General features: G+C 50.5%; 5 protein-coding genes across 10 annotated transcripts; 1 reads left to right on the top strand and 4 right to left on the bottom strand.

Annotated features, from left to right (window-relative positions):
* Window positions 1-640: 640 nt before the first annotated feature.
* lmln (leishmanolysin-like (metallopeptidase M8 family)) lies at window positions 641-6,244 on the bottom strand. Its single transcript, XM_086144618.1, has 16 exons — window positions 5,970-6,244; window positions 5,160-5,263; window positions 4,746-4,776; window positions 4,561-4,643; window positions 4,281-4,398; window positions 3,826-4,004; window positions 3,643-3,748; window positions 3,475-3,569; window positions 3,264-3,381; window positions 3,077-3,184; window positions 2,814-3,001; window positions 2,542-2,674; window positions 2,301-2,460; window positions 1,312-1,442; window positions 958-1,168; window positions 641-883 (listed from the first exon to the last, which is right to left on the bottom strand). The coding sequence occupies exons 1-16, from the start codon at window positions 6,093-6,095 to the stop codon at window positions 783-785; spliced, it is 1,992 nt and encodes a 663-aa protein (XP_086000744.1). The 5' UTR covers window positions 6,096-6,244; the 3' UTR covers window positions 641-782.
* A 2,536-nt stretch (window positions 6,245-8,780) lies between these two features.
* On the top strand, window positions 8,781-12,885 carry LOC147234857 (uncharacterized). The gene is made up of 7 exons (XM_086144615.1): window positions 8,781-9,559; window positions 10,017-10,138; window positions 10,305-10,382; window positions 10,469-10,552; window positions 10,749-10,853; window positions 10,926-11,154; window positions 11,706-12,885. Exons 1-7 carry the CDS (start codon window positions 9,532-9,534, stop codon window positions 12,410-12,412), a joined length of 1,353 nt encoding a protein of 450 aa, XP_086000741.1. The 5' UTR covers window positions 8,781-9,531; the 3' UTR covers window positions 12,413-12,885.
* dbi (diazepam binding inhibitor (GABA receptor modulator, acyl-CoA binding protein)) lies at window positions 12,878-15,708 on the bottom strand. Its single transcript, XM_086144617.1, has 4 exons — window positions 15,553-15,708; window positions 14,028-14,145; window positions 13,647-13,709; window positions 12,878-13,199 (listed from the first exon to the last, which is right to left on the bottom strand). The coding sequence occupies exons 1-4, from the start codon at window positions 15,565-15,567 to the stop codon at window positions 13,126-13,128; spliced, it is 270 nt and encodes an 89-aa protein (XP_086000743.1). The 5' UTR covers window positions 15,568-15,708; the 3' UTR covers window positions 12,878-13,125.
* Window positions 15,709-16,345: 637 nt separating this feature from the next.
* On the bottom strand, window positions 16,346-20,861 carry c4h2orf76 (chromosome 4 C2orf76 homolog). 3 transcript variants are annotated; one of them, XM_086145530.1, is made up of 5 exons: window positions 20,460-20,861; window positions 20,330-20,380; window positions 17,732-17,769; window positions 16,666-16,747; window positions 16,346-16,554 (listed from the first exon to the last, which is right to left on the bottom strand). In XM_086145530.1, the coding sequence occupies exons 1-5, from the start codon at window positions 20,719-20,721 to the stop codon at window positions 16,478-16,480; spliced, it is 510 nt and encodes a 169-aa protein (XP_086001656.1). In that variant the 5' UTR covers window positions 20,722-20,861; the 3' UTR covers window positions 16,346-16,477. The 3 variants fall into 3 exon arrangements, with proteins under 3 accessions (XP_086001656.1, XP_086001657.1, XP_086001658.1); XM_086145531.1 differs by having other exon boundaries at window positions 20,450-20,704; XM_086145532.1 differs by lacking the exon at window positions 17,732-17,769 and having other exon boundaries at window positions 20,460-20,710.
* On the bottom strand, window positions 20,721-24,500 carry LOC147234854 (metalloreductase STEAP3-like). Of its 4 annotated transcripts, none has more exons than XM_086145529.1 (6): window positions 24,371-24,500; window positions 22,731-23,216; window positions 22,284-22,611; window positions 21,994-22,172; window positions 21,373-21,510; window positions 20,721-21,299 (listed from the first exon to the last, which is right to left on the bottom strand). In XM_086145529.1, exons 2-6 carry the CDS (start codon window positions 23,208-23,210, stop codon window positions 21,060-21,062), a joined length of 1,365 nt encoding a protein of 454 aa, XP_086001655.1. In that variant the 5' UTR covers window positions 23,211-23,216; window positions 24,371-24,500; the 3' UTR covers window positions 20,721-21,059. The 4 variants fall into 4 exon arrangements, with proteins under 4 accessions (XP_086001655.1, XP_086001651.1, XP_086001653.1 ...); XM_086145525.1 differs by having other exon boundaries at window positions 24,289-24,499; XM_086145527.1 differs by having other exon boundaries at window positions 24,273-24,482.
* Between the last annotated feature and the right edge of the window lie 1,952 nt (window positions 24,501-26,452).

The raw sequence follows: 26,452 nt of genomic DNA, 5'->3' as shown, positions 1-26,452 counted from the left end.
TCTAATTGATCAACAGTTATCAAATCATTTATTCAAATTTCAATAAATATTAAATTAGCAGAGCTTTTGTCTGTATTTACAAAATAAGTCGGGAAAAAAATAAATAAAAATCTTCATTTCAGCTCTTCACTGTCACCATCATCCTCCTCAGTATGGCTTGGGCCTGGTCTCCTCCCGCAGAGTGTGTGTGTTGCTTGTTGGAATGAGCAGTGAGGTCATGTGACCTGCTGACAAGCCAGATGGTCTTCAGAGGGATGAGAAGCTGACATGGGAGGAGACACTCAGGGGACCCAGAGACTGCTTTTCAAAGCTTACAGATCGCTCTGCTTGTTTGGACTCCTTCCTGGGTCATCTGAGGTCTTCTGCAGGCTATGCAGAGTTTGACGTTTTCCCCTCTGGAAGAGAACATTTTTTGAAAAGCCATGACCTCGCTGGGTTGACCTCACTCGGGACCATAACGCGCCCGGAGAGTACTCAACGTCATGTGATACAGACACGTAACGTTGGCGTTGATTCTTTAGAAAAAACAGAATTGATCAAAAAAGCAAGAAACTATTTGAATAGAAGCTAAAATGTCTACAAAAGGTCCTGGACCTAAAACCTGGAGGACGTGAGCTCAACGACAACTGGAAGTGATGTCAGAAGAGCGGGAAGACGTCCTGGCCATGTTCCTTACAGAGTAACATGACTGTGTGGTCTCACTGCTGACCACCCCAAGGAGAGGCCGTCCAGGCGAATTGAACTGCAACACACTAGTGTGTGTGTCTCTTGTGAGGGAGGGCTCAGCTGCAGGTGCACAGCATCAGTCCCACCAGCAGAGAGAGCAGGTCGACGGCCGGGTGGCGGTTGGCGAGGACTGGACCAGGAGAACCGGAGCAGGGGTCTGGGATGCAGCGTGGAGAGAGGTTAGCACCGATCTGCCGCGAGCTAAGCGGGTCAGGGGCCGAGGGTACTGACCGAGGGCTGCGCCTCCTGAGGCGTTGGCAGGGGGCATCCGGCGGGGCAAAGGGCAGTCCTCGCAGAAGTCGGCGCAAGCGGGGCAGACCAGCACGCCGTTGTACACCCAGTCGTTGAGTCGGACGCTGACGCTCAGCGGCTGACCCTTCCTCAGGCACAGGAAGGAGCGGTCCTGGACCAGGACGGCCAAGCCCTGAGCCGAGCAGCGCACCTGCACACACACAAATATAACCTGTTTGACGGGAGATTGGTTGTGTCCACAGGGTATAGCTGTTTGGGTGTGTGTGTGTGTGTGTGTGTGTGTGTGTGTGTGTGTGTGTGTGTGTGTGCGCGCGCGCAGTGAGGCCTGCAGACCCTGTAGCAGCCGGAGCCCCAGTCAGGGTAGGTCATCTTTCTGCTACACTGCTCCATGATGAAGGCGGTCTTCTGGTGCAGACACACAGAGTCAGGTCCGTACTGCTCGGCGCCGTAGTTCCTCCACCGGTCTGAGGGCACACACACACACACACACATCTGTTTGGACCTGGTTCTCAGACTGTTTGAGAGACAGATCTTTAGTGATCCTGATGAAGGATAAAGCTCCAGGTCCTCCCCCGGGGACTCGAAACTACCAGCTAACCCCTGAGGTGCTCCATACCTGCCTGGAGCTGAATACAGGTGCGTGCGTGTGTATGAAGGTTGGTTGCAGCAACACAGAATATATGTGTGTGAATAAGAGGAGCCTGCGTGGAACGGTTAGGCTACCGGGAGTGGAGATCAAGAAGTTAGAGGATTTCAGATACTTGAGGTCAACAATCCAGAGCAGCGGCGAGTGTGGAAAAGAGGTGAAGAGACAGGTTGAGCAGGTTGGAATGGCTGGAGAAAAGTGTAAGGGGTACTATGAGATGGAAGAATATCAGCCAGAATGAAAGAAAAGGTGGACAAGACAGTGGTGAGACCAGCAATGTTGAGGTTCTCTTTGGGAGTGGATGGATAGGATCAGGAAATATCAGAGGAACAGCACATATTAGATGTTCTGGAGAGAAGGTCAGAGAAGCCAGACTGAGATGGTTGGGCCATGTACAGAGGAGGGATCGTGAATATATTGGTAGACGGATGCTGGAATTACAGCTGCCAGGCAGAAAGTCTAGAGGAAGACTAAAGAGAAGATTTACGGATGTTGTTAGAGAATAGGAAGGTAGTTGGTCTGAGAGAGGAGCATATAGAGAATAGAGAGAGGAGCATATAGAGAATAGGGTCAGATGGAGAAGGTTGATACACTGTGGCAACCCCCCTGAAGGGAAAACCCAAAAGAAGAAGAAGTGTGTGTGTGTGTGTATGTGTGCGTGTGTGCGGTTGGTCACCTGGCTGGTTCTCAGACACTCTGCAGTAGGAGTTCCTCTGGTACTCCCCACTCAGGTGCCAGCTGAACTCCTGGCTGAAGGGACAGAAGTCTGCGATTTCCACGGCACCACCAAACCACGACAACTGGTCAGCCGGCACATCGGGGATGTGATCAAAGTACTGACACACACAAAAACACACGTTAAAAAGAAATACTGTTCATGATTCTTTCATTCTGTGTGTGTGTGTGTGTGTGTATACCTGGTACTCCAGCGGCAGCTGGTGTGTGTGTCTTTGGAGGTTACATACAGCCACCGCCAACTGGTCCTGTCTGCAGGTGAGCTGCAGCGGTGAGGCTCGAACAGTGTCACAGTAAGGGGTCACAGTGTTTCCTCTGCACACAGACACACACACACACACACAATGCCATCTTATGTTGTAGATGAACAAAGAAACCATTTGGACCAGGGAGTCTTCCCTGTGGTCCGGCTCCAGGCCAAAGAGAATGAGGAACCTGAGGGTTGCCATCTAACCTCTGCCTCTGCCTGTCCATCCAGAACTTGCAGCTCTTCATGACAAAGTCACATCCGAGGCCGCGGCCCCAGTCCAGGCTCTGGGCCAGGCTGTAGTTGGCCCGGTACCAGCCCGTGTCCTCCATGATGGCCAGCGTGAGCCTGGAGAAGACCCTATTCTGGGTGTGGGAGCCTGTCATCGCCTCGTTCTGAGGAGAAACAGGAGGTCACGGCCGGGCCAGGGGTGGTGGCGGGAGATCTCGGGGTCCTTGGTGGAGCCTCACCTCCAGCAGCCTCTTCTCCCAGTGGTTGAGCTCGGTCCCCATCCCCCCCTGGTTTTCCAGCTCCATGCCCTCCAGGATGGGACACTGGAAATGTCTCCGGGCCTCCTCCTGCCCCAAACGCACAGATAGATTAGTAACCACGGCCCCGGGGCCACCCTCCTGACCCACCGTCCGACCGCGGGCTTACCACCACCCGCGGCGTGACCAGCACGTGGACATGGTGTCGAACCATCAGACCTCCTCTGATGTCCCACAGCCTGCTGACCCTCCTGATCACTGCCTCACTCCACTGGTACAGGCCAAGGCTGTCACACACAGACACACACACACACACACACAGACACACACACAGTCAGGGGTGGGCAGGATCACCTGGGGTCACCTGGAGCTCCCCATACCTGTCATTGAAGGGGGGCAGGCCACTGGCAGAACGAGGGGTGAGGGGCTCACCCCAGTCGTCATGATAGAAGGCAAAGAGCCCGGCAGAGAAACCCTAGAGGACCAATGGCATGTCAGAAAAGTGGGGGGGGGGGGGGGGCAGAGGTCACGGGGGCGGAACTACAGACCAGGGCATGGATGATCTCGTGTTTGACGGTGGAAAGCATCCCTTCGAACTCCTGTGGCTGAGACGAGATCATGGCAGGACACAGGTTGGCGTAGCCTGCTATCGGCCTGGGGGGGGCGCATGGCATCACAGGGTCAGCATTGTGTATGAGTGTGAATGTCTGTGTGTGTGTGTGAGAACCCACCGGTCCAGCTGAGCCTCAAGCTGGCAGTAAGCGGCGTAGGCCACGATGTTCTCCTGGCCACAGCGATCGGTGGTGAGGCCGCTGACATAGAGCACGAAATCTGCATTGTCCACGCCGGCGCCGTCAGGGGGGCCAGAGGGGCCGCAGGATTGACCGGAGCTGCTGCACAGCTTACACTGCTGCACACCCAGGAGACAACACTTAGACCTACACACACCACAGCCACCACACTGTCCTTCGGATATTCTTTATGTATGTGTGTATGTGTGTATTTGTGTGTGTGTGGCAGATATAGTCAGTGACAAGAACAACCCTTCAGCGGATGTCCTCAGGACCTCATGAGGACCTCCTGAGATCTGGAGAGCTCTCACTCTGAGCCTCGAGTTTGGCCCTCCAGCAGAAGTCCTCAAGACCTCCTGAGGTCCACCCCGCCATCATGCAGTTCCCTTCCTGACCTGTAGATGGTGCTGTGGCACAACGACAGGCCCGCAGCGGGTGACATCTGCACAGGCGTCCTGGCAGTAGCGATGAGGGTCATCTCTCTTCTTTAGGTACTGGTTGGTGGCACATTGTCTGAAACCCCACGCACACACACGCAGTGAGTGGACCCCGCACCCTCCGATGACATCACTGCAGACCAAAACCAGGAGCAACCCCAATCTTGATGGTGAGAGTCATCTACAAGCGAGGTCTGAGGGAGAAGTTCTTGATGAACTCCAGGCCCTCTGCACCGACCTGCTGAGCAGAACAGGGCCGCTGCGGCGCCGCACACTGAAGGCCCTCTGCAGGAAGTGGATGGCCTGAGGGAATAGCTTGTCCTGCCAGCAAACAGCAGCAATGACAGGGTCAGGATTACCAGCTAAACATATCACATTTCATATCTGCATCCAAGTGGATCCATGTCGTGAGGCGGCGCTCACCTTTACCAACCTCCTCTGGTCAGCAGGAAGCCTGCAGAGACACAAGCATCACGAGAACATCATCATCTATTTGAGACAGATGTATGTGACCACCTCAAAGGACATCAGTTTACATCTACATGGGTAGGTGGTCCTGCTCTACAAGCACATTCTTCACGGGCTGTGGTCTGCTCTTCTACACGGACCACAGCTGTCAATCATCCTACAATCATCTCATACCCTCGAAGAATTGAGAGTCCTCATTGAACCTGCTGACTGTTTTTGGACCGAAGACGGAGAGCCATGTCCAGCTTCATCACTTTCCTGCCTGAGAATGAACTCCCGTCTGTGGGTTCCCATGTTCTAGAACAACTTCTCCACAGCTGCAGGAGGACAGCTGGAGCAGTCCGCTTGGGGTGATGGACATGAACTCACCTGTCGATGCTGGAGTCGTAGATGGTCTTGATCTTCAGCTGGAGGTCTTCTGATGAACTCCGCTTGGTCAGACGTTCGGGTTTCAGGTACACCTGATGGATGACCTGGGGGCCAGAGGGAAGACTCTTTATCCACACTGACCTCTGGGCTCTCCTGAATCATCTGGTGCACCACGGCTGAGAAAAGATAAAGTCTACCTTGGCGTTGACTCGCCAAGAGTGGCCGATCAGGGAACAGGCTGATTTGGATCATAAAGTTTGAAAAAACAAACCATAACAGTCGGATTGACTTGGGACGATGAGGCTAGCGCTCGTCAACGCGTTCCTGCATTTACTCTGAAAGAACCTGCCCGGATGTGTGACACTGTTGCTATGGGAAACTGCCCCAAGTCCTCAAAAAGATCGAATCTGCAAATTTAGACAAGACTTTTCATAGTTTTGACACTTGTTTCACGGCGAATGAGATAGATTCAAATGAACCCGGCTAGCGGACGGTGTTAGCCTGTTAGCTCCAAGGCTAGTATGAGGGCGCCCCGACAGCCGGCGACGTTCGCGTAAAGAGCCGGTGATGTTGGCATCGCCTGCAACTCCATTAAAATATCTATTCTATATTTTACAAATGACGCTGAGCTCGAGCAAAACTTCGGACGACATCGGCATGTGTTAGTGGTACACCCCGCTTTTCAGCTTCCACCACTCCCGTTGAAGAAGCCAGCTAGCATGATAGCTAGCTTCGCCTTAGCCGTGCGGCTACAACAATCATATTAGGCTAGCCTAGCCACTGTCAGCGGGTCAGGGAGCAGGACCTCACCTCCTCTGGAGACGGGACGCGGTGATGACAAGCCCCGTAGCAGCTCACTAACACGGCCAACACGACGGCGGGGCCGAGGAACCTGGACACGGACGGGTCGCCATCCCGGCTCAGCCTCGGCTCCATCCTCCGACCAGCCCCGGCAGCGGGGCTCCGCAGCCCGCAGTGAACGCGACCTCCTCCACCTGTCTGCTCTCCGCCGCGTTGGGTTCACTCATCGCTCGCCGGAGAAATCAGAACGTGTCCGTTCACCGCAAAAACGGCCGGTCGCTCTGACCCGCGGAGAGCCGGCGGCACCGGGGAGCAGCCGGGTCGGACCGCCGCTGCCAGCGGGATTTAGCTGCGCCGATTATACGGTAATTACGGCCGGAGGGAAGCGATACCGGAAGTGAGAGGGGCGCCTTCAAAATAAAAGACACAAGAACCAGTGAAGCTTCACAAACTCCAGGATACTGCTGGTTGTCCTGCACCGGGACGGTGCGCCTGTCCTTGCAGCGACCAGGCTGTAGGAGGGAGCTGGGTGGAAAGTGGACGCCTCCTGATAATATATTGAAACTCTGATAACCTATGAAAACATTTTCACTTTTTCTTTGCACCACTGCTAATTTGCACTGGGAAAACCATCACACTGCTACGACACCATGATGCTACTACCTGCTGACCTTTGCACTAAACTGTATACACAAAATACAACTGGCATCTTCTCAGTCTCTAAGTTCCCGTTGAATAATCTAGCCAGAAACTCTACAGTTGCTTCTCTTAGATACTTCCATATTCCAAAGATATATCATCAAGACAAACTGCCTTTCCACTTTTCATCCTCTTCATCCTCTTCATTGCCTTCCTCACTTATACTTATCTCTATCAATTTGTGGTCTACAATACTCACCTCTTCTACCCTTGCCTCTCTTTCATTTTCCTCATTCATCACCTCTTCAAAGTACTCTTTCCATCTTCCCATCACTCTTGTAGCATTTGTCAATACATTTCCCTCTCTTTCTTTAGTCACCCTGACCTGTTGTATATCCTTTCCATCCCTACCTCTCTGTTTCACCAACCTGTAACAATCATTCTCTCCCTCCATACTGTCCAACTGAGCATACAAGTCATCAGATGCCCTTTGTTTTACCTTTGCTGCCTCTATCTTTACCTTATGCTGTATCTCCCTGTACTCCTGTCTGTTCTCTTCAGTCCCCCCAGTGTCCCACTCCTTTTTTGCTAACTGCGTTCTTTGTATATACTACTGCACTTCCTCATTCCACCACCAAGTCTCCTTATCTACTTTCCTTCCAGATGATACACCAAGTACTCTCCTACCTATCTCCCTGATCACATTAGCTGCAGCTGTCCAGTCATCTGGAAGCTCTCCCTGACCACCCAGAGCCTTTCTCAACTCCTCCCTGAAAACCATACAACACACCCCGCTTTTCAGCTTCCACCACTTTGTCCTCTTGATCTTCCTTGTCCCCAGCGTCATCCTACAAAACACCATCCTATGCTGTCTGGCAACGCTCTCACCTACAACTACTTTGCAGTCACTGATCTCTTTCAGCTTACCGCTTCTATACAAGATGTTGTCTACCTGTGTGCTCTTACCTCCGCTCTTATAAGTTACCCTATGATCCTGTCTTTTCTAGAGAAAAGTGTTCACTCCAGCAATTTCCATCCTTTTTGCAAAGTCTACCACCGTCTGTCCCTCTGCATTCCTATCCTGTCAACCAAATCTGCCCATCACTTCTTAATTCCCTCTATTGCCTGCACCAATATGCCCATTAAGGTCTGCAACAATTACCACTCTCTCATCTCTGGGGATATTCTGCATCACTTCATCTAACTCATTCCAGAACTTCACCCTCTCCTCTAAGTCACATCCCACCTGCGGGGCATAGGCAATAACAACATTGATCATCACACCTTCAATTTACAGCTTTAGACTCATAAGTCCATATGACATTCTTTTCACCTCCAGAACATTCCTAACAAACTCTTCCTTCAAGATAACTCCTACTCCATTTCTCTTCCTCTCAGTACCATGATAGTACAATTTAAAGCCTTTCCACCCGGTCTCCTGGACACACAGTTGATCCACCTTCTTTCCCTGCATCATGTCGGTCAACTCCCTACCTTTTCCTGTTATAGTCCTAATAATTCCCTCTTCTCAGTCCCAGACTCTTGCCTTTCCTCTTCTCTCTCAGCTTCCGAACATGCCTCCCTTCTTTTCTTCTTTGACCCACAGTGGCCCAATTTCCACTGGTACCCTGTAGGTCATAGGTACCAATGGCAGTCGTCGTTAACCTGGGCCTCGATTGATCCGGTATGAGATTACTAGGTGTGATTCGCATGGTTTTTTTTTGGCAAAAAGCTTTATGCTGGATGCCCTTCCTGATGCAACCCTATGCATTTTTCCGGGTTTGGAACAAGTTCAGGGAGACACTAGCCCATGCTGCCCTGAAGCTGCAGTGTATGTGTACATATACATATATATATATATATATATCCACACACACTCACATATATATAGTTCTCACACATATACGTTTCTATATCTGTATGTTCTGTTTACATGTGTGTGTGACAAAGGGACAACAGCTGTGTTTTCCTGCTTCTGGCTGCCTCTGTTGCATCTCTTGTTGCAGGATCAGTGTTAATCTCTGAGGAGGTGACCCAGTGACCATTAGACACACACATACACACACAAACACACACAGATGTTGCTGTGGGATTTATCTGTGGCTCACTGTCTTCCACCGGCGCGCTGATGGTTGACGGACAGACTTCCTCGCTTTGCAGGTGAGGGGGTGAAAGCCCGAAACCTGTGAGATGTTCGAGGAGAGGCAGACGAAGGTGACGTGGAAGGACGGTGAAGACCTGAGGAGAGGGCAGCGGGAGGAGGGCGTGGGAGAGGAGGTGCAGGAGGACGTGGGCTGCTAGATTAAGGCAGGATGGAGAGGATTACTGGGGTCACTTTGGAGGAGTCATGTCTATGTCAGGCTCCACTGCACTCCTGCTGCTGAACATCTGAGGGGGAGCAGAAGGTGAAGTTCCGCTGGATGCCTTGCGGTGAACATCCGAGAAGGAGCAGGAGGCGAGGAAGCATTTAACTCCTGCTGGTGAACATCTGAGCTGGAGCAGGAGGTGAGGGACAGAAGAAGTGGGCGGTGAAATCCGTCCATCCATCCATCCATCCATCTATTGTTCACTCTTTCATGACCTCTAAATCCTTAGTAGCTTAGCATTAGCTTTAGCCTCAGTGATTGCCCAGCTTGTGTGGGCGGGGCTTGGAGGGTCACCTGACCTCACCTCCATAATCAGCCGGAAGTGGCCTCCAAGCGGGAAATTGAAGCTCCCTGAATGTTTCTTCTGCCATCTACCACCAAGTCGGGTGTGTTCTGATGAAGAGGCCGCGGACCAATCCCCTTCAAACCAGGAGATGATGTCACTGGATCACCAGAGGTTGGTGATGAAGATCAACATCCAGTGGATCACGTGACCTCCCTCAACCAGAAGTGGACTCTTTCCAGCAGAAGAAGACCCTTTCCTGATGAGACTCTTCAGCTGAAGCATGAGCATCAGACAAGGTCCAGAGGACGGTGAGACACGCACACGCACACACACACACACACACACACACACACACACACGGACCTACCGTGCTGCATTCATGTGCGACTCAGAGGTTGGAAGTTGCGGTCTCTTACAAGGCGGCTCAGCAGGACCAGCAACTTACCTGACACAAGGTTCTAATGTTCATTTGATGACAATCTGACCTTTGGAAGCTGATTCTCCAGCTCAGGCTGGAAGTCCTGGACCTCCTCTTGGCTGGTTCTCAATCAGGCAGAAGGTCCTGGATATCCAGTCCTACCTGGAGGAGTGTGGAAACCACAGCATCGGGGGGCAGTCAACCTCCAAGAGGACACCGGTCTGAGGAACATCTGAGACCCAGAGGAGAACCCTCAGTCTGGAGGCATTTGGAGGGGCCCCTGTGTTCACATCTTCAAACATTTGCCAACGTGACCTGACCAGCCGGTTTTCTCCTGGGTTCTGCAGGGTTGAGCGAGGCTCTCTCCGGGGTGGTCCAAGACGTCCACCAGACCTTCAGCATGAACACCAACGGCGCTCGGCTCCTGCATGAAGTCCTGACGGCGCCATGGCTCCGCCCCCTGCTGCAGGTGCGAGGGCTTCCCTCGGTTCCTCCTGGTCTGAGGATACCAAGTCCCCCTGGCATGGCCATCAAAGTTTGAGATGTTGTGAGGACGTTCACAGTGTGACGTACCCACAAGTTCTTCTTCCAGGCAGTGGCCAATGATGACATCACTTCCTGTTTGTTTTGTCTAGATTTATGACTGTCTGCAGCGCTTCCAGAGAGGAAAATCTAGCCCTGCCCTGCCCCACGCCTCCGCACTCTCCCAGCAGGTGTGTGCTCTCTCTCTCTCTCTCACACACACACACACACACACACACACACACACACACACCCTAATCTCTCAGGTCTCCCTCAGGTCATGACCCTCTTGATGAAAGTCCACAGTCCTTCAGCTGAAGCCCGAGAGCTTTACTGCCTCCTCAGGTCACCTCACATCCAGGTACGTGCTCACACACACACATACACACAGGGTTCTATCTGAGAACCTGTAGTCACCCGCTTTGTGGTAGATGGGCACAGAACCCTGTGGATCCCAGTCTGCCGAGCTGTCTAGGTCCTGGGCCAGGTCCAGGTCCAGGTCCAGAACCTGCCAGGCTGAAGGTTCCTCCAGCTGACCCCAGGTGGTGTCTCCTCAGGCCCTCCTGATGTCCCACGACCGGGTAGCTCGGTCCGACTATGGGCCAGTCTGGGTCCCGCCGCCCACTGACGGAGAACCCGGGTGTGTGGAGGACCTGCAGACGGTGAGGGTGGACTTCTGCTGCTCCAGATGTTCATCTGCTCCTTGTGTCTGAGCTCCTCCTGTCTGTCCCCAGAAGCCAGAGGAACCCCACATGGCCCCGGGCCGTTGGAGCAGCCTTCGCCGCCTGGCACCGTCGGAGGCGGAGCTTCCAGGCGCAGGGGGCGAGGCCGGGCTTTTGCACCGCCCCTCTTTCCTGCCCAGCCACCAATCCACAGCCGACTGCCCTCTGTGCCCGCACGGCCCAGGGGGCGGCGGGAAACGCCTCAACCGATCAGCTCCTTCTATCTTCAGCCCCGGGCCCGGTAAGAGTCCCCACCCCCTCCCATCACAGCTGGCAGCTGATTGGCTGAAGGAGTATTGTAATAACGTGTCGCTCAATGGTGGAGCGCATGCTTCGCATGTATGAGGTCCTGGGTTCAGTCCCCAGCATCCCCACTGTAAGTCGCTTTGGATAAAAGCATCTGTCAAATGACTGTAGTAGCAGGCAGGTTGAACCCTCCATAGGAGCTTCAGTGTCCATCTTTTTTTGTTTTCAGTGAACTACCATGTAGGAACTACCATGGTTTTAGATGGAACCTCAATCATTGAACGTCAGTGATAGAACCTCAGTGATGGAATCTCAGGTAGATACAACTTTAGTGATGGAATCGCAGGTAGATAGAAGTTTAGTGATGGAACGTGGATGGAAGACCCTCAGGCAGAGAGAGCCTCAGTGATGGAACCTCGGGTAGCTAGGACCTCAGTGATGGATCCTGTGTGATGGACTCTTAGGCAGACAGAACCTCAGTTGGAGCTCCATGAGTGAGGGTCAAAGGTGGTGGTGATTGCCATGTGCCCTGTGTTCTCCTTCCAGGATTGGGGACCTCCAGTGGGGGGTTGGAGCTGTGTGAGGACAGTGGTGACTACGCCTACCCCCCTCCCCCGGTCCCGGCCTTCAGCCTGAGCCTGCCCGGCTCCCCCCGCTTGCAACGGCCCCAGAGCACCGCCCACACGGCGCCCTGTAGCCCCGCGCCCCAGCGGGCCTCTGGGGTCAGGGGCGATGGCACCATTCGCCGGGAACGCCGGGAACCAGGTCTGGGCAGAACAGGAGGTGGGGCCGCACAGAGGCAGCAGGGCGGGGGGGAGCAGCGGAGGCAGGATGTTCTGCACCTGGAACGCACCATGGCGGCGGTGACAGAGATGATCGGTGACAACATGGAGGACAACACCCAGGCGCTCCACCTGCTGGCCGACGTGGTGGAGAAGCTACGGGGCCTCGTGGTGACCCGCACGCCCTCTGAGGCGTTGCCATGGGGACAAGTCCCACCTGCTCCACCGCAAGCCGTCCGCAAACCCCCGACCCCGTACCCCCGCCGGCTCTCCTCCTCCTCCTCATCATCATCATCCTCAATCAGCTCTGTGGGCTTGGCGGCCCCCGGGAGCAAGACGGTGTCCGGAGAAGCCCCGCCCCCCCGACCAGGTGGCGGCGGCGGACAGGTGCGGTTGAACAACGGCAGCCTACCCGGAGTTCCCTCAGACGGGAGGAGGACTGGCTGCCTCACACTGAAAAGGAGGAAGTAGCCGGAAGCCCCATTACCCCAAAAACCACATTTCTCCCTCCTCTGAACATCCCCAAGTTCAGCTACCCATCCTGTTACCCCGGCAACCACATCTCTCCTGCCTCCGAAGGTCCTGGAGTTAGCTTGGTCCATGACTCATCTCCTTAAAGACTCCTGCTGTAAACACAGGTTAATCCCGGCAGATGGGTGTGTGCTGTAAGGAGGATTATGGAGGCGTGCTTGCAGCTTACTGCGGTCCGGACAAACAGGAAGGACACGCCAGCACAGGCTCTGTGATGTCACATAACCGGCGCCATGACGACAGGTCATAGGCCCGTCCCACTTCCTGCTCCGGTTCTTCCTCTCAAAGCACACTTGTGTATTCTGTGGTGGACTCCCTCCATCCAGGATGAAGATCCTCCATGAACCCACATCAAGTGGACACACACACACGCAAGCACGCACGCACGCACGAGAAAAACAAAGGTCTCTTCTCCCAGGAATCTTTATTTGTGGCTCACAGCTGTGTGTGGTGGCGCCCCCTAGATGCACCAGATGGGACTGCACACTGAAATGTTTGGACCGGAGGTTCCTGAGGATGTTCTGCAGGGCTGCCTGGGCTAACGCACACTTCCTCCGTGTTGTGTGTGTATGAGAGAGGACAAACACACTCCTAAGGCCTGGCGGTGTCTGGTCTGGGTTTGGCGTCTGGTGACCGCTGAAGGTCGTCAGGCTTTAGATGCCACACTTCTGCTTCAGCTCCTCCACCAGGCTGATATACTCCTTCATGGCGTCCTCCGTGCTCTTACCTGACACACACAGAAACACAAAAACACACTTTAGCTTCCCCAAAGGCTACATATAATATAATGTGATCAGACACGTGTGAAAGGGTGAACTGACAATAAATTAAATATGACCTTTTAAAAGGGATTGCTCTCTCGTGGTCTCTATTGATTGTGATCAGTTTCAAAGAGGAACCTTCTAATCACTAAACTGTTCCTGAACCTCAGTGAAGCGGTGCCCTCCAGTGGGCAAATTCAGACCTGCATCTGACTGACAGCTTTGGGAGAGAACAGCATGTGACAAGCACTTAGAGCCTTGGTGTCACGGTTACCATAAAGACATTAGGGTCGTGTGAGGAAGACAGCGCCCCTCACAGGACTGGACAAACACACACACACACACACACACACACACACACACACACACACACACACACACACACACACACACACACACACACACACACACACCTTTGAGGCTGTCCCAGGCATCCCACTTGGCCTTCCCTGTGAAGTCCATCATCCCAGGGCGATCTGCAGGGGAGAGGCAGGTCAGTTAGGTCGCCATGGAGACCTCCTGATTCATGGGTTCATTCTTCATTTACAGGTCTGAAAATCCTACTTTGAGATTTGAAAACATTCATTCATTCACCATCTGTACAGCTGAATAGATATAGGATACTAATACCCACAGGTCATGCTAAGACATACAGCCATTCACCCTCTTGAAAACACCCTGACCCTGAGAATACCCTGTGAGAACCTTAAGAGCACAGGGATCACCCCAATGGGTCCAGGTCAGGAGCTGCGGGTCAACCGGGGGAGTTACGACCGGGACAGGTGTGCACTCACCGATGTTGACGTCGCCCACGCTGGCCTGCTTGAACAAGGCGTAGACCTTCAGCATGTCCTCCTGAGAAGGTTTGGTCTTCAACTGCTTCACCTCTGCCGCTGCGGTCTCAAACTTGGCCTGCAGAGGGCAGGAGCAGGTGAACACCAGGTGTGAACTTGCATTGTGATAAGATAAAACTTTATTGATCCCGTAGGGGAAATTCCAGACAGAGCTGCATAACAGTTAAAATGTCAACAAAAAAGGAAATAAATATGAAAAAAATTCATAAATAGAAAGGTAGAAGACAGGAGATTGCAAGACAAAAAAAAAATCCACAAATAGACAGCAGACAACAACAACAACATCGGGGATGACAATGGGCAACATCAAGGAACGGCGAGGGTGAAAAATATACAACTAGAACCAAACAACAATTTAAGAGAGTGACAAAAATAAATCGCAATGTATAAAATAAAGGAATAAAAATAGGCAGGATGTGTAAAGGCTGGGACAAACAAGGATAAGAGAGACAGCAGAATCAGGACATGCCGTGAGTGGGTGGGGTAGTGAGATTGTGGAAGCAGGACAGGTGCACTCAGGCCAGTCAGAGTGGTGTGCCGTCCAGACTGCTGTTGTACAGTCTGATGGCCATGGGCACAAATGAGAAGGTGAGGCGTTCGGTTCTGCACCGGGGTGGGATGAAACATTGGCTGAAGGAGCTGCACATCAGCCACAACTCGTCATGCAGGGGGTGGGGATGGATTATCCAGAATACATTTGATCAGAACAAATACATCCACACAAACTGAGCTCACTGCGCCCTTTGCATCACACTCACATACATAAACAAACACACACACCCAAGGCCTTGAAGCCTTCCAGGCCTCTCCTGGAGGACTGGAGGAACCTTGACCTGAGATAGTCAAAGCTTCGAAGTCCAAGGAGAAAAGCCTCAACTTCTTATTATTAACTTATTAACCCTCAACTTATTATCTCAATCATTCACTCATTAACTGATTCACTTTAACCGATTCACTGATTCAGTGATCGGAACGTTCCATCTCCGTACCCATCCTCCTGACGGCTAACCGGAGTGATCCTTGTCACGGTCAATAAGGCAAACTACCACTACTAGATGTACTCCCATAACAATCCTGCAAGTACCTGTCGGAGCATGTAGTCCTAGTACTTGGACTGCAAGTCAAAGTTTGCAAATCCCAATTTTTTTTCCCCAGATTTCTCCATGTCATACCGGTTCACCCGTTCATTCCGGTAAGTAACGGTATCGTTACGGTATATCACGTCCCCGCAGTGGACTCTTCCCGTCCCGGGCCGTCTGACCGTGTCCGGCCCGGGCGATCGCTCCATGCGCCGGACCAGAACCGGGACCGATCCCGTGAACGACTCGCTCTCCCAGGGCTGCCATGTGCCCCCGTGCCCCCCCGTGCCCCCCCCCCCCCCTACATGCTCGCCAAATTCCGCCCTGGTCGGCAAATGAGCTCCTCTCGCGGTGGAGGTCGGTACCGGGAGGAGGTTCACACGCACCTGAAGGTCCTCCATGTCCGGTAAAGCTGCGGCAGAACGAACGGGGCACCGGGGACTTGAACTGAGAGGCGGTGAGAGGGCAGTCAGGTTCGCTCCCGGCGTTCACTGAGTTACAGCACGAAGTCCCTCCCACAAGTACACCATTGGCTGATAATGTGGCATGTTCCAAAATCGCGAGTGCTGATTGGCCAAAGGGACTTTCGCTCAGTAGGCTTTTTTTTTTTTTTTACTTCCCGGAAGTGAATTTCATGTCCTCCTTTCAAGTCCTACCGCCTTTCCTGGAAAATTCCGTCGTTTCAGCCGCGGATCGTTATCCGCCGGCGGGTCTTCAGAACCCCCTCCCCGGAATTCGAGGGAGGGTAAGGGGGTAACAGAGCGACAAGGACCGGATACACAAGCGTGAACTACAAACCCACAATGCACCGCAAAGCCCCGCCCCCAAACACCTCGGTGTTGTCTTCAGACCAACATCGGGATCCCAGGAGGGAAAGACATCCTGAACATCTAAACCTCTAGATAAACACACTCTAACGGCCTGATGTTCACCTCCGGCATCGTCTAACGTCCCGGAGCTAACCGTTTTTAACTAAGATAAACACAGAAATGTAAACACAACACCTGTTCACTCAGGGCCGCACTGCAGGTTTCAGGTATTTTATCCATTTACATGAACTTTCCTATGTTTGACCCTATTGTTTCAACTACTTATGTGCAGCTCTGGGCTGTTTGTACCCAGAAAACACACAAATCTAGTCTTGTTTGCTGTCCCGGGGGGTTAGTGAACCACTCCGACTGCAGTTGCCACAAATATTTATTGAACATAATTTTTAAAAAGGAACATCAGAAAGAAAGCAGGAGCTTCAGTTTTGTTTAAAAACAAACTCACAAATTAAAACATTTGCCCTTGTTAGTTAGGATTCTTTGGTCACCAGGACGTCTGTGGATTTGCTTTATAGAGGCCGTAATCCTGCTTCCTGAAGAACGCCACCTCCGTCTCGTTACCTACACACAAACACACACTTTACATGTTTCCTCTCACTTTTGGTTATTTGCAACAGTGAATTGTGGTGCAATATCTTCCTCTTGTGTGAGGAATAGGAGGGTGAGGCTCACAGACTCCCGCAGCGCTCAGCGTCACTTCCTCCGGGAGGATCAGCTTGTCATCGTCATCCAAACTCATCACCAGCTCATTAGTCTGCGAAAAGACGAACATTTCAGAGGATAGGTTCACCAATTAAACTCGTTCCTGGTTGTCCTTTTTTGGCGGAAGCAAATAGGAGACCACAGTGAAAGTAAGAGGCCCGAAGGTTTAATTTAAATGTCACCGTCTGCTCAGAACACAGAGACCTCCTTTAGGAAAAACGACTCACAGGATCGGCCGCCATCACCCTGAACACGGTCCAGATGAATGAGTTCATCATGGACAGCTCATCATCCACTGGAGACAAAGGTCTGGAGACGGTTAACGGTTTCAACCACCTAACTTATTCTGCTCAACTGCCGTCGGACTCCTGAACAACTGCCAGGAGTCAACAACCACGTTCCACCTGAAGACCATCAGAGGCACCCAGCTGGTGACTGACTTGTTAGCAACTCAAGGCTGCACACGTGAACAGAACTGTTTCTAATCAACAGTGTCCTCAGGTGCTTTTTCTTCACATTCTGAGCCGTTCCCCTTCTCCTGACACCCCGTCTGACTGTGCAGGGACAAGAAACCATAAATGACAAAGGAATCAAAGCTGATCCAGTCATGGACATTTGCATGCACACATCAGTAGACAGTCATGATGTACAGCAGAACGCCAAGCTGTACAAAATAGGAGGTCTCTGGGTTCTCCTGAGCAAACAGGGACTTTCAAAATAAAGCCCTCATTTGGAGGCCAGGGGTCATCCATTCACCATTCATGAACCCCCCTAATTCTTTAGCCAGGGTACATGTGCGTGTGCTTATACATCCCTGCCCATTTAATTTGAAATATTTTTTCTATTTCTGGATCAAGTATTTGCCTTGGGGTATGAATTCTCTTGACCATGTATGGACATATAATTTGAGGATCAATGACTCTGCAGCTGCTGGTGTCAATCTGGTTGCCATGGTGACCCCCCCCACCCCCCCACCCCCCCGAGCAGCCTCATGGTCTAATGTCCCCCCACAGCAGTCAGGAGGAGAAATGGGTACCTTGGCTCCATGGGCCTGGTGGATGATCTTCATGGTGTCTGTGGAGAGGCAGAGGATGGGGGCTCTCAGGGGTCAGAGGTCACAGGAAGCCAGGGAAAACATTACAAGGGGACACCATGTGTATTTAGTTACATTAGTCTAAGGGGAATGTCATTCAGAAAACACTTTTTTGGCTTTTAGGTCTTCATAAGTTTTTTTTTTAATCATCTAAAACATTTTTTGTAGAACTGAAAATCATTTTTAAAGACGGTGAAATTGAGGAGCCATTTCTGCATCCTGTTTCTGTGAATGAAGAGCTTGGCTATACATAAAATAACACTGATTCATCTCTTTTTTTCTGAGCAGGAAACTAAACGTTTTGGTAACTTTCCAGAGGAAAACTGGTGATGACGAAAACCATCCACCTGTGAACTTCAGCATTCACGCATGAGAAGACTATATCATCTGTAATTTCAATATCCTCTTCACAAACCAACAGTCACTATCTTCAGTCATGAAGTGTAACCTCAGTAGTTCCTTGCTTGGGTAGACGTTATTCATCATTTCAAAGTGTTCCTTTTGCCTTGGAAGGAATAAGTGGAGTAAGATACATAGTTCTTAATTTAATAATGTTTTTTATCAAATTTATTTAAAATATTTTATTTTGATGTCTAGGGAACAAATTTTCTATAAAACAGTAGGTGTATGGTTCGGTGTCCTTATAACACAAACTGAATGCTGCCATGGAAGGGTTAAATCCATTCACACAGAGCTGTTGGTAGTCTCACAGATGACCATTGCCATCCATGAGCTCAGTTATTGACCATATGTTCTTCTCAAACCAGTGCCTGAAATTTATAAACCTGGGATTGTCAAATTCGGTGAGAAGTTGTAGACAGATGTCGTTTCCCAGCAAAGTAATATCTGTTTGTGGAGCTCTGATAGCTGCACGGGAATCTCGTTCATCTCAAATCAGACATGACCAGGAAAATTAAGCAGACACCTTTGTTGAACAGGTTTGTTGGGAATGCAGTACCAGAGGGAGTTATGGCAATCCAAGGTTTTGAGCATACACCTCAAAGGTCCCACTGAGGCACTCTAGATCCATCATTCTCAGCCCTCCCTAATGAGGGACTTTTCTTCAGATCCAGGGGTCTGTGTCTCCGGATGACGTTCAGACTGATTTGGTTTTAGCTTTAAAGAGCTGGTCTAGAGCAGTACAGTGGATGTCTGCATCTTGACAGACATGCCATTTTGGTCAGGTATCTTCAACCCAATATTGGTAAGTCCCCCTGGAGCCAAATAATTAATTTAGCTTCACATTCATTCATTTTAGCTTTCCTGTTTCTGGACTGATGTAGTTCCTGGTCCTCAGTCAGTTGAATACCATGGTAGTTTATTTCTGATTTCACAGGAACGCGTGTTTCAATGCACATTTGGATTTGGCATTCATTTTTAAGAAATAATGTGTCATCCGCCAGCTAGCTGATGGTAATTTCTGCTACCGTTGCAGTGTCTGATATGGACGGCTAATATGAGCAGGTCGGGAGAGATGGCCACCCTTGGGGGATCCCAGCGTCCATGTTAAAACTAGGGACAGTACCGCTTGGGAGGACAACACGGCAACTAATATTCATGTTTTCTAGATTTCAAACCAAAATGCTCAAAGTGTTGCTATGGAGATAATGACATCAAAATATGCCTGTTCTTCTCCATCACTGTAGGCGAATAGAGCCTGATATCCTCAGATCATCGGCATTTCCACCCTGAATGACAGTGGTGGTAAAATCACGGCCCATCCCTTCCAGAGGTCCTGGGATTCTGCCCTTGTTGTTATAAAAGACCAAGAACAATGTAAAGCTGTCCTTTATCAGATCTCTGGATTTCATGATCTGCATCACAAATCTTTTGCTGTTTTATGTTGATCTTCTTTTTAAAAAAAAGCGCAATTGTGTCTCAGCGATCACATTTGAGATTCCCATTGTAAATGGGAGACAAGGATAGATGTTGACACTTGTAGTCTGAGTTCTAAGATTCATGGGTCGTTGGGACTGAGATGGCAACCCACAGTCTCAATGTAGCTGGAATTGTACAAGTTTCAAAGATATCCAAGAAAGCCCAATGGAGTAATTCTCTTCTGAAGTCCCACTGAACCCAGAGCTTTGCTCAGAGAGTGAGCCAGTTACATCGCTGTTCTCATTGAGAGATTATGAGTTATGATAGTTTTCTGTTACTGCCACCGTATATGTTGATTAGAATGCGCTTCAGGTTTCCACTTAGGACCAGGCCCGGCCAGGGACCGTGATCACCTGCTGCACCAGGAAAAAAATCCGTGATAGTGACCCCTGCTGGCCGCGAGGCGTCATGGCTGACATAGCCCTTACCCCATTGCTGAGTGCGTTTCTTGCGAGAACCAAATGAGCTGTTTGCCCTTTACAAAACCAACCAAGCTGTGTTCTTTAGCTTCCTCATGTCCCAAGCGATAACAGACAGAAGAGAAGTGTAAGTTGGAAGACGAAGAAAACTGAAATGAGCAGATAGTACGATGGGCAGGATGTAAGCAAAACAAGGCTTTTTGCTAGCATGAAAGCACGGCTAATAGTTCGCCCGGCTCCCTACCGTATTCGTGCTTCCTGAACGGGGGCGGAAGTCCCGGTCTTCTCGCGATATCTGCGCACAAACAGTACCGGATTCAGTTCCGTTCAAATGCTACATTAACCACCGCCCGTAAACACTCACCGTCCCGTACCAGCTGGATAAACTCCCGCACCGTCTGCTCCACGTCCACGGAGTTGAAAACCAGCGGCCGGAAGTTGCGGTGCTCGAAGGAGCGGATTAGGCGCACCGTGACCACGGCAGCCATGGCGCCGCTGCTTCCGGTCGGCGGGTCGGGTGGTCAGGACGGCGTGGTTCGGAGCCACGCGCGGAGCAGCACGAGAGCTCGGCTCGATACGGGAAGTGACGTAAGGAGTAGCTTCAAGACCGGAAGAGTCGGGCGCATCGTCCGGCATGTTTTTAAAAAAAGTTTATTAACAAAAAATTCTTTTTTTTTTTTTTTTTTTAAAAAGAAGCGTTCTTTGTGTTATTATTTCAATTAAATCGGTGAGGGGGGGGTAATAGAGGAAATGTCTTACACACATCAAACACTGTACACACACTGGCATGTGACACACAATAATATAAACACACACATAAAACACAGTCACAAACCCTCACAGGTACACCCCCTTCTTATGAAGTCAGTTGGAAGCCCTGAGATCTGTCACGCGCACACACACACACACACACTGCAAACTAAACAGTCCATCAGTGCATGCCCAGCTGGAGGAAGAGGGGTCCGGTTCCCCCCTCAGACATGGGTGGGGGGTGGCGGTCTGTCCTTCCCTGTGCGGATGCGACGCAGGCGGGCAGCGAGGCAGGGTGTGGCGAGCAGCAGGCGGGCCAGCAGGACAACGCAGGGCAGCAGCAGGGCCAGCAGGTGCACTGGGGGTAGGTGGTAACTGAAGGTCTCGGGCCTGAAGGTGGAGTCCCAGCCGAAGAAGAAGGTGTGGAGCAAGGACAGGGTCAGCGCAGCATAACCCAGTCCAGACTGCACGTACACACACACACAAAGTTAAAGCAGCCCATCCCCTGCTGCGGCGAGGGTGAGGAAGAACATTTACCTGGACGAAGGTGAACTCCCTCCAGGTGAGGCCCTGGCCCACGGAGGGCAGTGAGCTGACAGCCAGCAGGGACAGCACCCCCAGGCCCAGGACTCCTGAGGACAGGTACAGGTCTGAGCGCCACACCCTCTGGGAGGCCTGGAGAAGGACAACCACCTTAAGTCAGCTTTAACCCGCCACACCCTGGAGGTCTGATACCTGCGGAAATCTGAGAGCCTCACTCCGAGGACCAATCCCAGCTAGTGCTGGGATGATGGGCGGGGCTTAATCTGGACAGGTCAGCTGACTATGACCCAACCATTCACCCACTCATTAACACCAACGGACAATTTAAAGTCTTCAAGAAACCAGTGGCTGTCTATGGACTGAAGATGGAGAACCTGTAGAACCAGGGTAGAAGAATATGGAGGAAACCTAGGGACAATAAAATGAAGAGAACCCAGACAGGAGAACATGGAGGGGATCAAGGGACAAGAACAAGGAAGGAACCCAGGCATGAGAACACGGAGGGCACCTTCAGAACATAGAGGGAGAACGGAGTTGTCCCAGAACCGAGGTGGTTCATGCTGTGAGGAGATGTTCTGACCACCCCTTCCCTGGTTCCTCATTGGTTCCTCCCACCTGTTCGCCGCTGCCCCCTGCCCTCAGTGGGAGGCAGATGCTGTAAATGGCGTGCAGCACAGCGCACAGGAAGCTCAGTAGACCCAGTTGCTTCCGCCGCCGGAGCCATGTGTCCAGCCAGGAGGGGAACCTCTGGAAGCGGGTCCCTCGGAGCAGCTGTAGGCTGGCGGCCATCACACCTGAGGACATGCCCACAAGGAGCCGCATTACAGGAGCTTATACAGTACAGGGCACTCTACCACACACACAAACACGCAGGAGATGTAGCTCAGAAGGTCGCCTGACCGCACCTGGCAGGTAGACCAGCGCCAGTGTCACCAAGGCGACGGCCGGTAGAGTCTTATTGACCATTACCAGGGGCAACCGGTAGAAGAGGTTGAGCCCGCGGTCCAGATAGGGCAGCAGCACGTCACGCAGGAAGGTGTAGCCATAGAAGAAAAAGAAGAGGAGGAACACGGTCTGTGCCGGACCCCCCCAGGAGGGGAAAAGGAGCAGGGGGGCCTCCTCCACCTGGAGGGAGTAGGCCAGGCCTCCAGCCTCAACAGGGCAGAAGCCCAGGCGACGGGTCAGCTCTGCCACAGCGGCCTTGGAGTCCGGGCAGTCACTACAGATCAGTACCTGCAGGGAGGGGCGGCACCTTGGTCAGCTACTTCCTGTTTGCCCTTTCAAAATCAGAGCTTCATTGTAAATCACAGTGTGAAGGCGGACTCTCTTCTTCTTCTTCTAGCCCAACTCACCGGCCTGCTCCCATCATGGCCACCGTCCCGCAGCGCCCAGGCGGAGATGCCGTTGAAGGCCTTCACCACACGGCTGTCAGGGAACATGGCAGCAAGCAGCTCTGCGTTGGACCGACGGCCGCCCAGATGGGTGGCATTGCTGACATCCACCAGCACCTTCCCCGCCAGGCACTCCTTCAGCGGTGCAAGTGTAGCGTAGTGCTCCGGGTGCAAGGCGGCGAACACCAACCTGTCGGCACCTTCTGCCGCCTCCAGCTGCGTCAGGAGCTCTGCCCCCTCGGGGAACTGCTCAGCGTCAAGCCGGTGAGGGTCCCGGCTGCCGACCAGCACCCTGCAGCTGCACCTTGCCAGCCGGAAGGCCAGGGAGCGGGAGAAGTCTCCGGAACCCAGGATGGCCACTGTCGAGGCCAACGAGGGGCGGGGCTCCGAGGGATCGGGCCCCATGCCGTCAAGGAGGGGCGTGGTCATATCACTCGTCATAGTGACCTGAGGGATTGATGACATTTTTACAACATCGTGTTGTCTGTGTTTCGTTTTCTGATTTTATTTTAACTATCTGTTTCCATGTTTTTATTTTACCTCTACTTCCTATTTACATGTTTTCATTTAATTTAAACTTCCCCTTTAGATGTTTATATTTCACATGAACTTCCCGTTTAAATGTTTTCATTTAACTTGCATCCTCTTAACATGTTTTAATTCTATTTCCTGTTCAAATGTTTTCATTTCACATTTATTTCCAGTTTACATGTTTTCAACAATTTTGAATGTCCAATTTTAATTTTCTGAATTCATTTGAACTGCTTATGTATTTTAATTTCATATTTACCATTTGTATACATGCTTTAACTTCATATTAATATCCTCTTTAAATGTTTTGATTTCACAATTGCTTCTCACCAACAATTACTTAATGTTTTTTATCCTGTTTGAGCTTCCTGTTTACATGTTTTGATTTCATGTTTTTGCCCTGTTCATGTTTTAATTTCCTATATAAACCTTGTTGACATGTTTACAATTCCTCGTGAAGACCTGTTAACATCTTTTCATCCTATTTAAACTTCCTGTTTACATGTTATTATTTCACATGAACTTCCTGTTTACATGTTTCAATTTCATAGGAACTTCCTGTTTATATTTTTCATTTCCTATTAAATTCCTGTTTACATGCTGACATTTCACCATGAACTTCCTGTTTACATACTTTCATCCTATTTAAACTACCTTTTCACATGTTATTACTTCACATGAACTTTCTGATTACATGTTTTAATTTCACAAGAGCTTCTTGTGTATATTTTAATTTCCTATTAACGTCCTGTTTACATGTTTACATTCCAACATGAAATTCCTGTTAACATCTTTTCATCCTATTTAAACTTCCTGTTTACATGTTTCAATTTCATAAGAACTTCCTGTTTACATGTTTTAATTGCATAACAATTATCTGTTAACATTTTAATTTCCTATTGAATTCCTGTCCACACACAGTATTTACATGTCGAGATGAACTTCCTGTTTACATGTTTATCATTTGCGCACCAACCGTGAAACCAACCGGTTCTTCGTCCCGTTAGACACGGACGGTCCTGGACCTCCTTCGTACGTGTGACGTCACGCGGGGGACCGCATGGACTTGCCTCGGGGGTCCGGACGCGGAAGGCGGGCTGCGTGCGGGATTCTTTCCGGGCTCGGGGAGGCGCGGGTCAGTCCGGGCACCGGGACCGGAGGTGCGAGTCCTCGCGCTCGTCCCGAAGACACGAGGACCCACGTGACCGGGGCGGACACGAGCCCCGCCCACCGCTGCCGTGTTCACGTGCTCCCGCGCGGCTCGGATATCTAGCGGTGGTTCCACCAACTTTCACCTGTCAATCAACTCGTCACCACCTTATCGATCCGATCGTCCGCCGGGGGGATGACGTCATACATGACGTTTGTGCGTGTGTGTAAATGTGTGTGTGTGTTTGTTTGTGTGTATGCGTATATGCGTTTGTAAATGTGTGTGTGCGTATATGTGTTTGTGAGCGTGTGTGTGCGCGTGTATGTGTGTTTGTGTGTCTAAATATGAGTAAATGTGTTTGTGAGCGTGTGTGAATGTGTGTGCTTTATGTGTTTGTGAGCGTATGTGTGTGTGTGTGTGTGTGTGTTTTTGTGTTTAAATGTGTGTGCTTTATGTGTTTGTGAGCGTATCTGTGTGTGTGTGTGTGTGTGTGCGCGTGTATATGTGTGTTTGTGTGTGTGTAAATGTGTGTATGTGTGTGCGTGTGTGTATTTGTATGTGTGTGTGAGTGTATATATGTGTGTGTATGTGTGAGGTATATGTGTGTGTAGGGAGGTCTCTGTTGTTTAACTTAGCTGTGAACTGGTTGTGTGTCTGCTGTGGGACATGGAGGTTGGGGAGATGAGATAAAGCCCCACCCTGACCTCCAGCTGTTGATAAACACACACACACATTTACACACACACACGTCTGTGGACAAAGTCCTCTGGTCATAAACATTACTGCAGTCATGACAGGAGGAAGAACCTGTCCTCCAACTTCTGCCATCTTTTCAAGAGTAACCTCCATGTTCTGGAGAATCTCAGAATTGGAATGACTTCTTCTCATTTACTTCATTTCAAACTAAGTCATTGAGACTGAAGATGTTTGGAAATGATTGAAGGTCAATGAAGGCAATTATTAAAGCTGTCTGAAGATGATATAAGATGTTCGGAGATGATGTTTGGCAATGTTTGGAGATGTCTGAAGGAGATATGTGAGGTTATATGGAGATTTGTAAAGAGGTTTATAGAAGATGATGCAGATGTTCGAAGATGTCTGTAGAAGTTTGATTTGAAGGCTCTGCGTTCACTGTGACCCCTAAAAGCACATGAACTCATCTCATCATTCTTCCCGCTGTCACCGCGTGTGCCAGTGGCTGCCATGTAACAGATGGGTCACCACGGTAACGATCCTTTTCATCTGCATTTTCATCAGTGGTCTCAGTAGCGCTGTCATTGTGTGTGTGTGTGTGTGTGTGTGTCCATCCAACACCAACTGAGGATTATCAACGTCTGAGCCTGCAGGTGGGCTGGTGGCCAGCAGAGGGCGGAGAGGAGCCTCAGCTGGGGGCAGGCAGTCTGGGTCAGAGGTCAGGGGTCAAAGGTCAGAGTTGCTTACAATGTAGAGAAGGGCAGGAACAGAGTGGCCCCAAGAGATTGAAGCAGGGATTAGATGACATTATTGACGAAAAATAGGTTTTACGCCCAGCAGAAATATATGTAATAACATTCATCTGGTTTTGGATATGGTTTATTATAGCAAGTTTGTGGTAGGTGAGAGTTTAGTTTTATTTGTGGATTTTTATAAAGTGTTCAACTCAATAAATCATCAATTTATGTTCCAAACTATACACAATTTTGGTTCTGGAAACAGATTTTTGAGTGATGTGAATACACTGTCAAAAAGGATTGCTCTAGCTCTGTTGGACTGGCTCATGGTACAACCCTGAGATTTAACATCAATCGCGGCATAAGATAATGATGTCCGCTTAGATCTTTATTGGCTATTTTAGTCACTCAAATTATGGCTGCTCATATAAAAAAAAGGATAATTAAATGGCATCATGGCGTTAGGAAAATAATTTAAATGATCACAACTTGCAGGTGATACAACCATATTTTTATCCAATAAGCATGAGGTTGACAATTTACAAAATCTTGCAAATATCTCATTTCAAAAT

This window comes from Fistularia commersonii, chromosome 4 (genome assembly GCF_037954325.1).
Source record: "Fistularia commersonii isolate RoL2024-O1a breed Wild chromosome 4, RoL_Fcom_v1.0, whole genome shotgun sequence".
Taxonomy (NCBI): Eukaryota; Metazoa; Chordata; class Actinopteri; order Syngnathiformes; family Fistulariidae; genus Fistularia; species Fistularia commersonii.
Note: the sequence above shows the minus strand (reverse complement) of the source record. Positions and strands in the feature narration are given on the sequence as shown.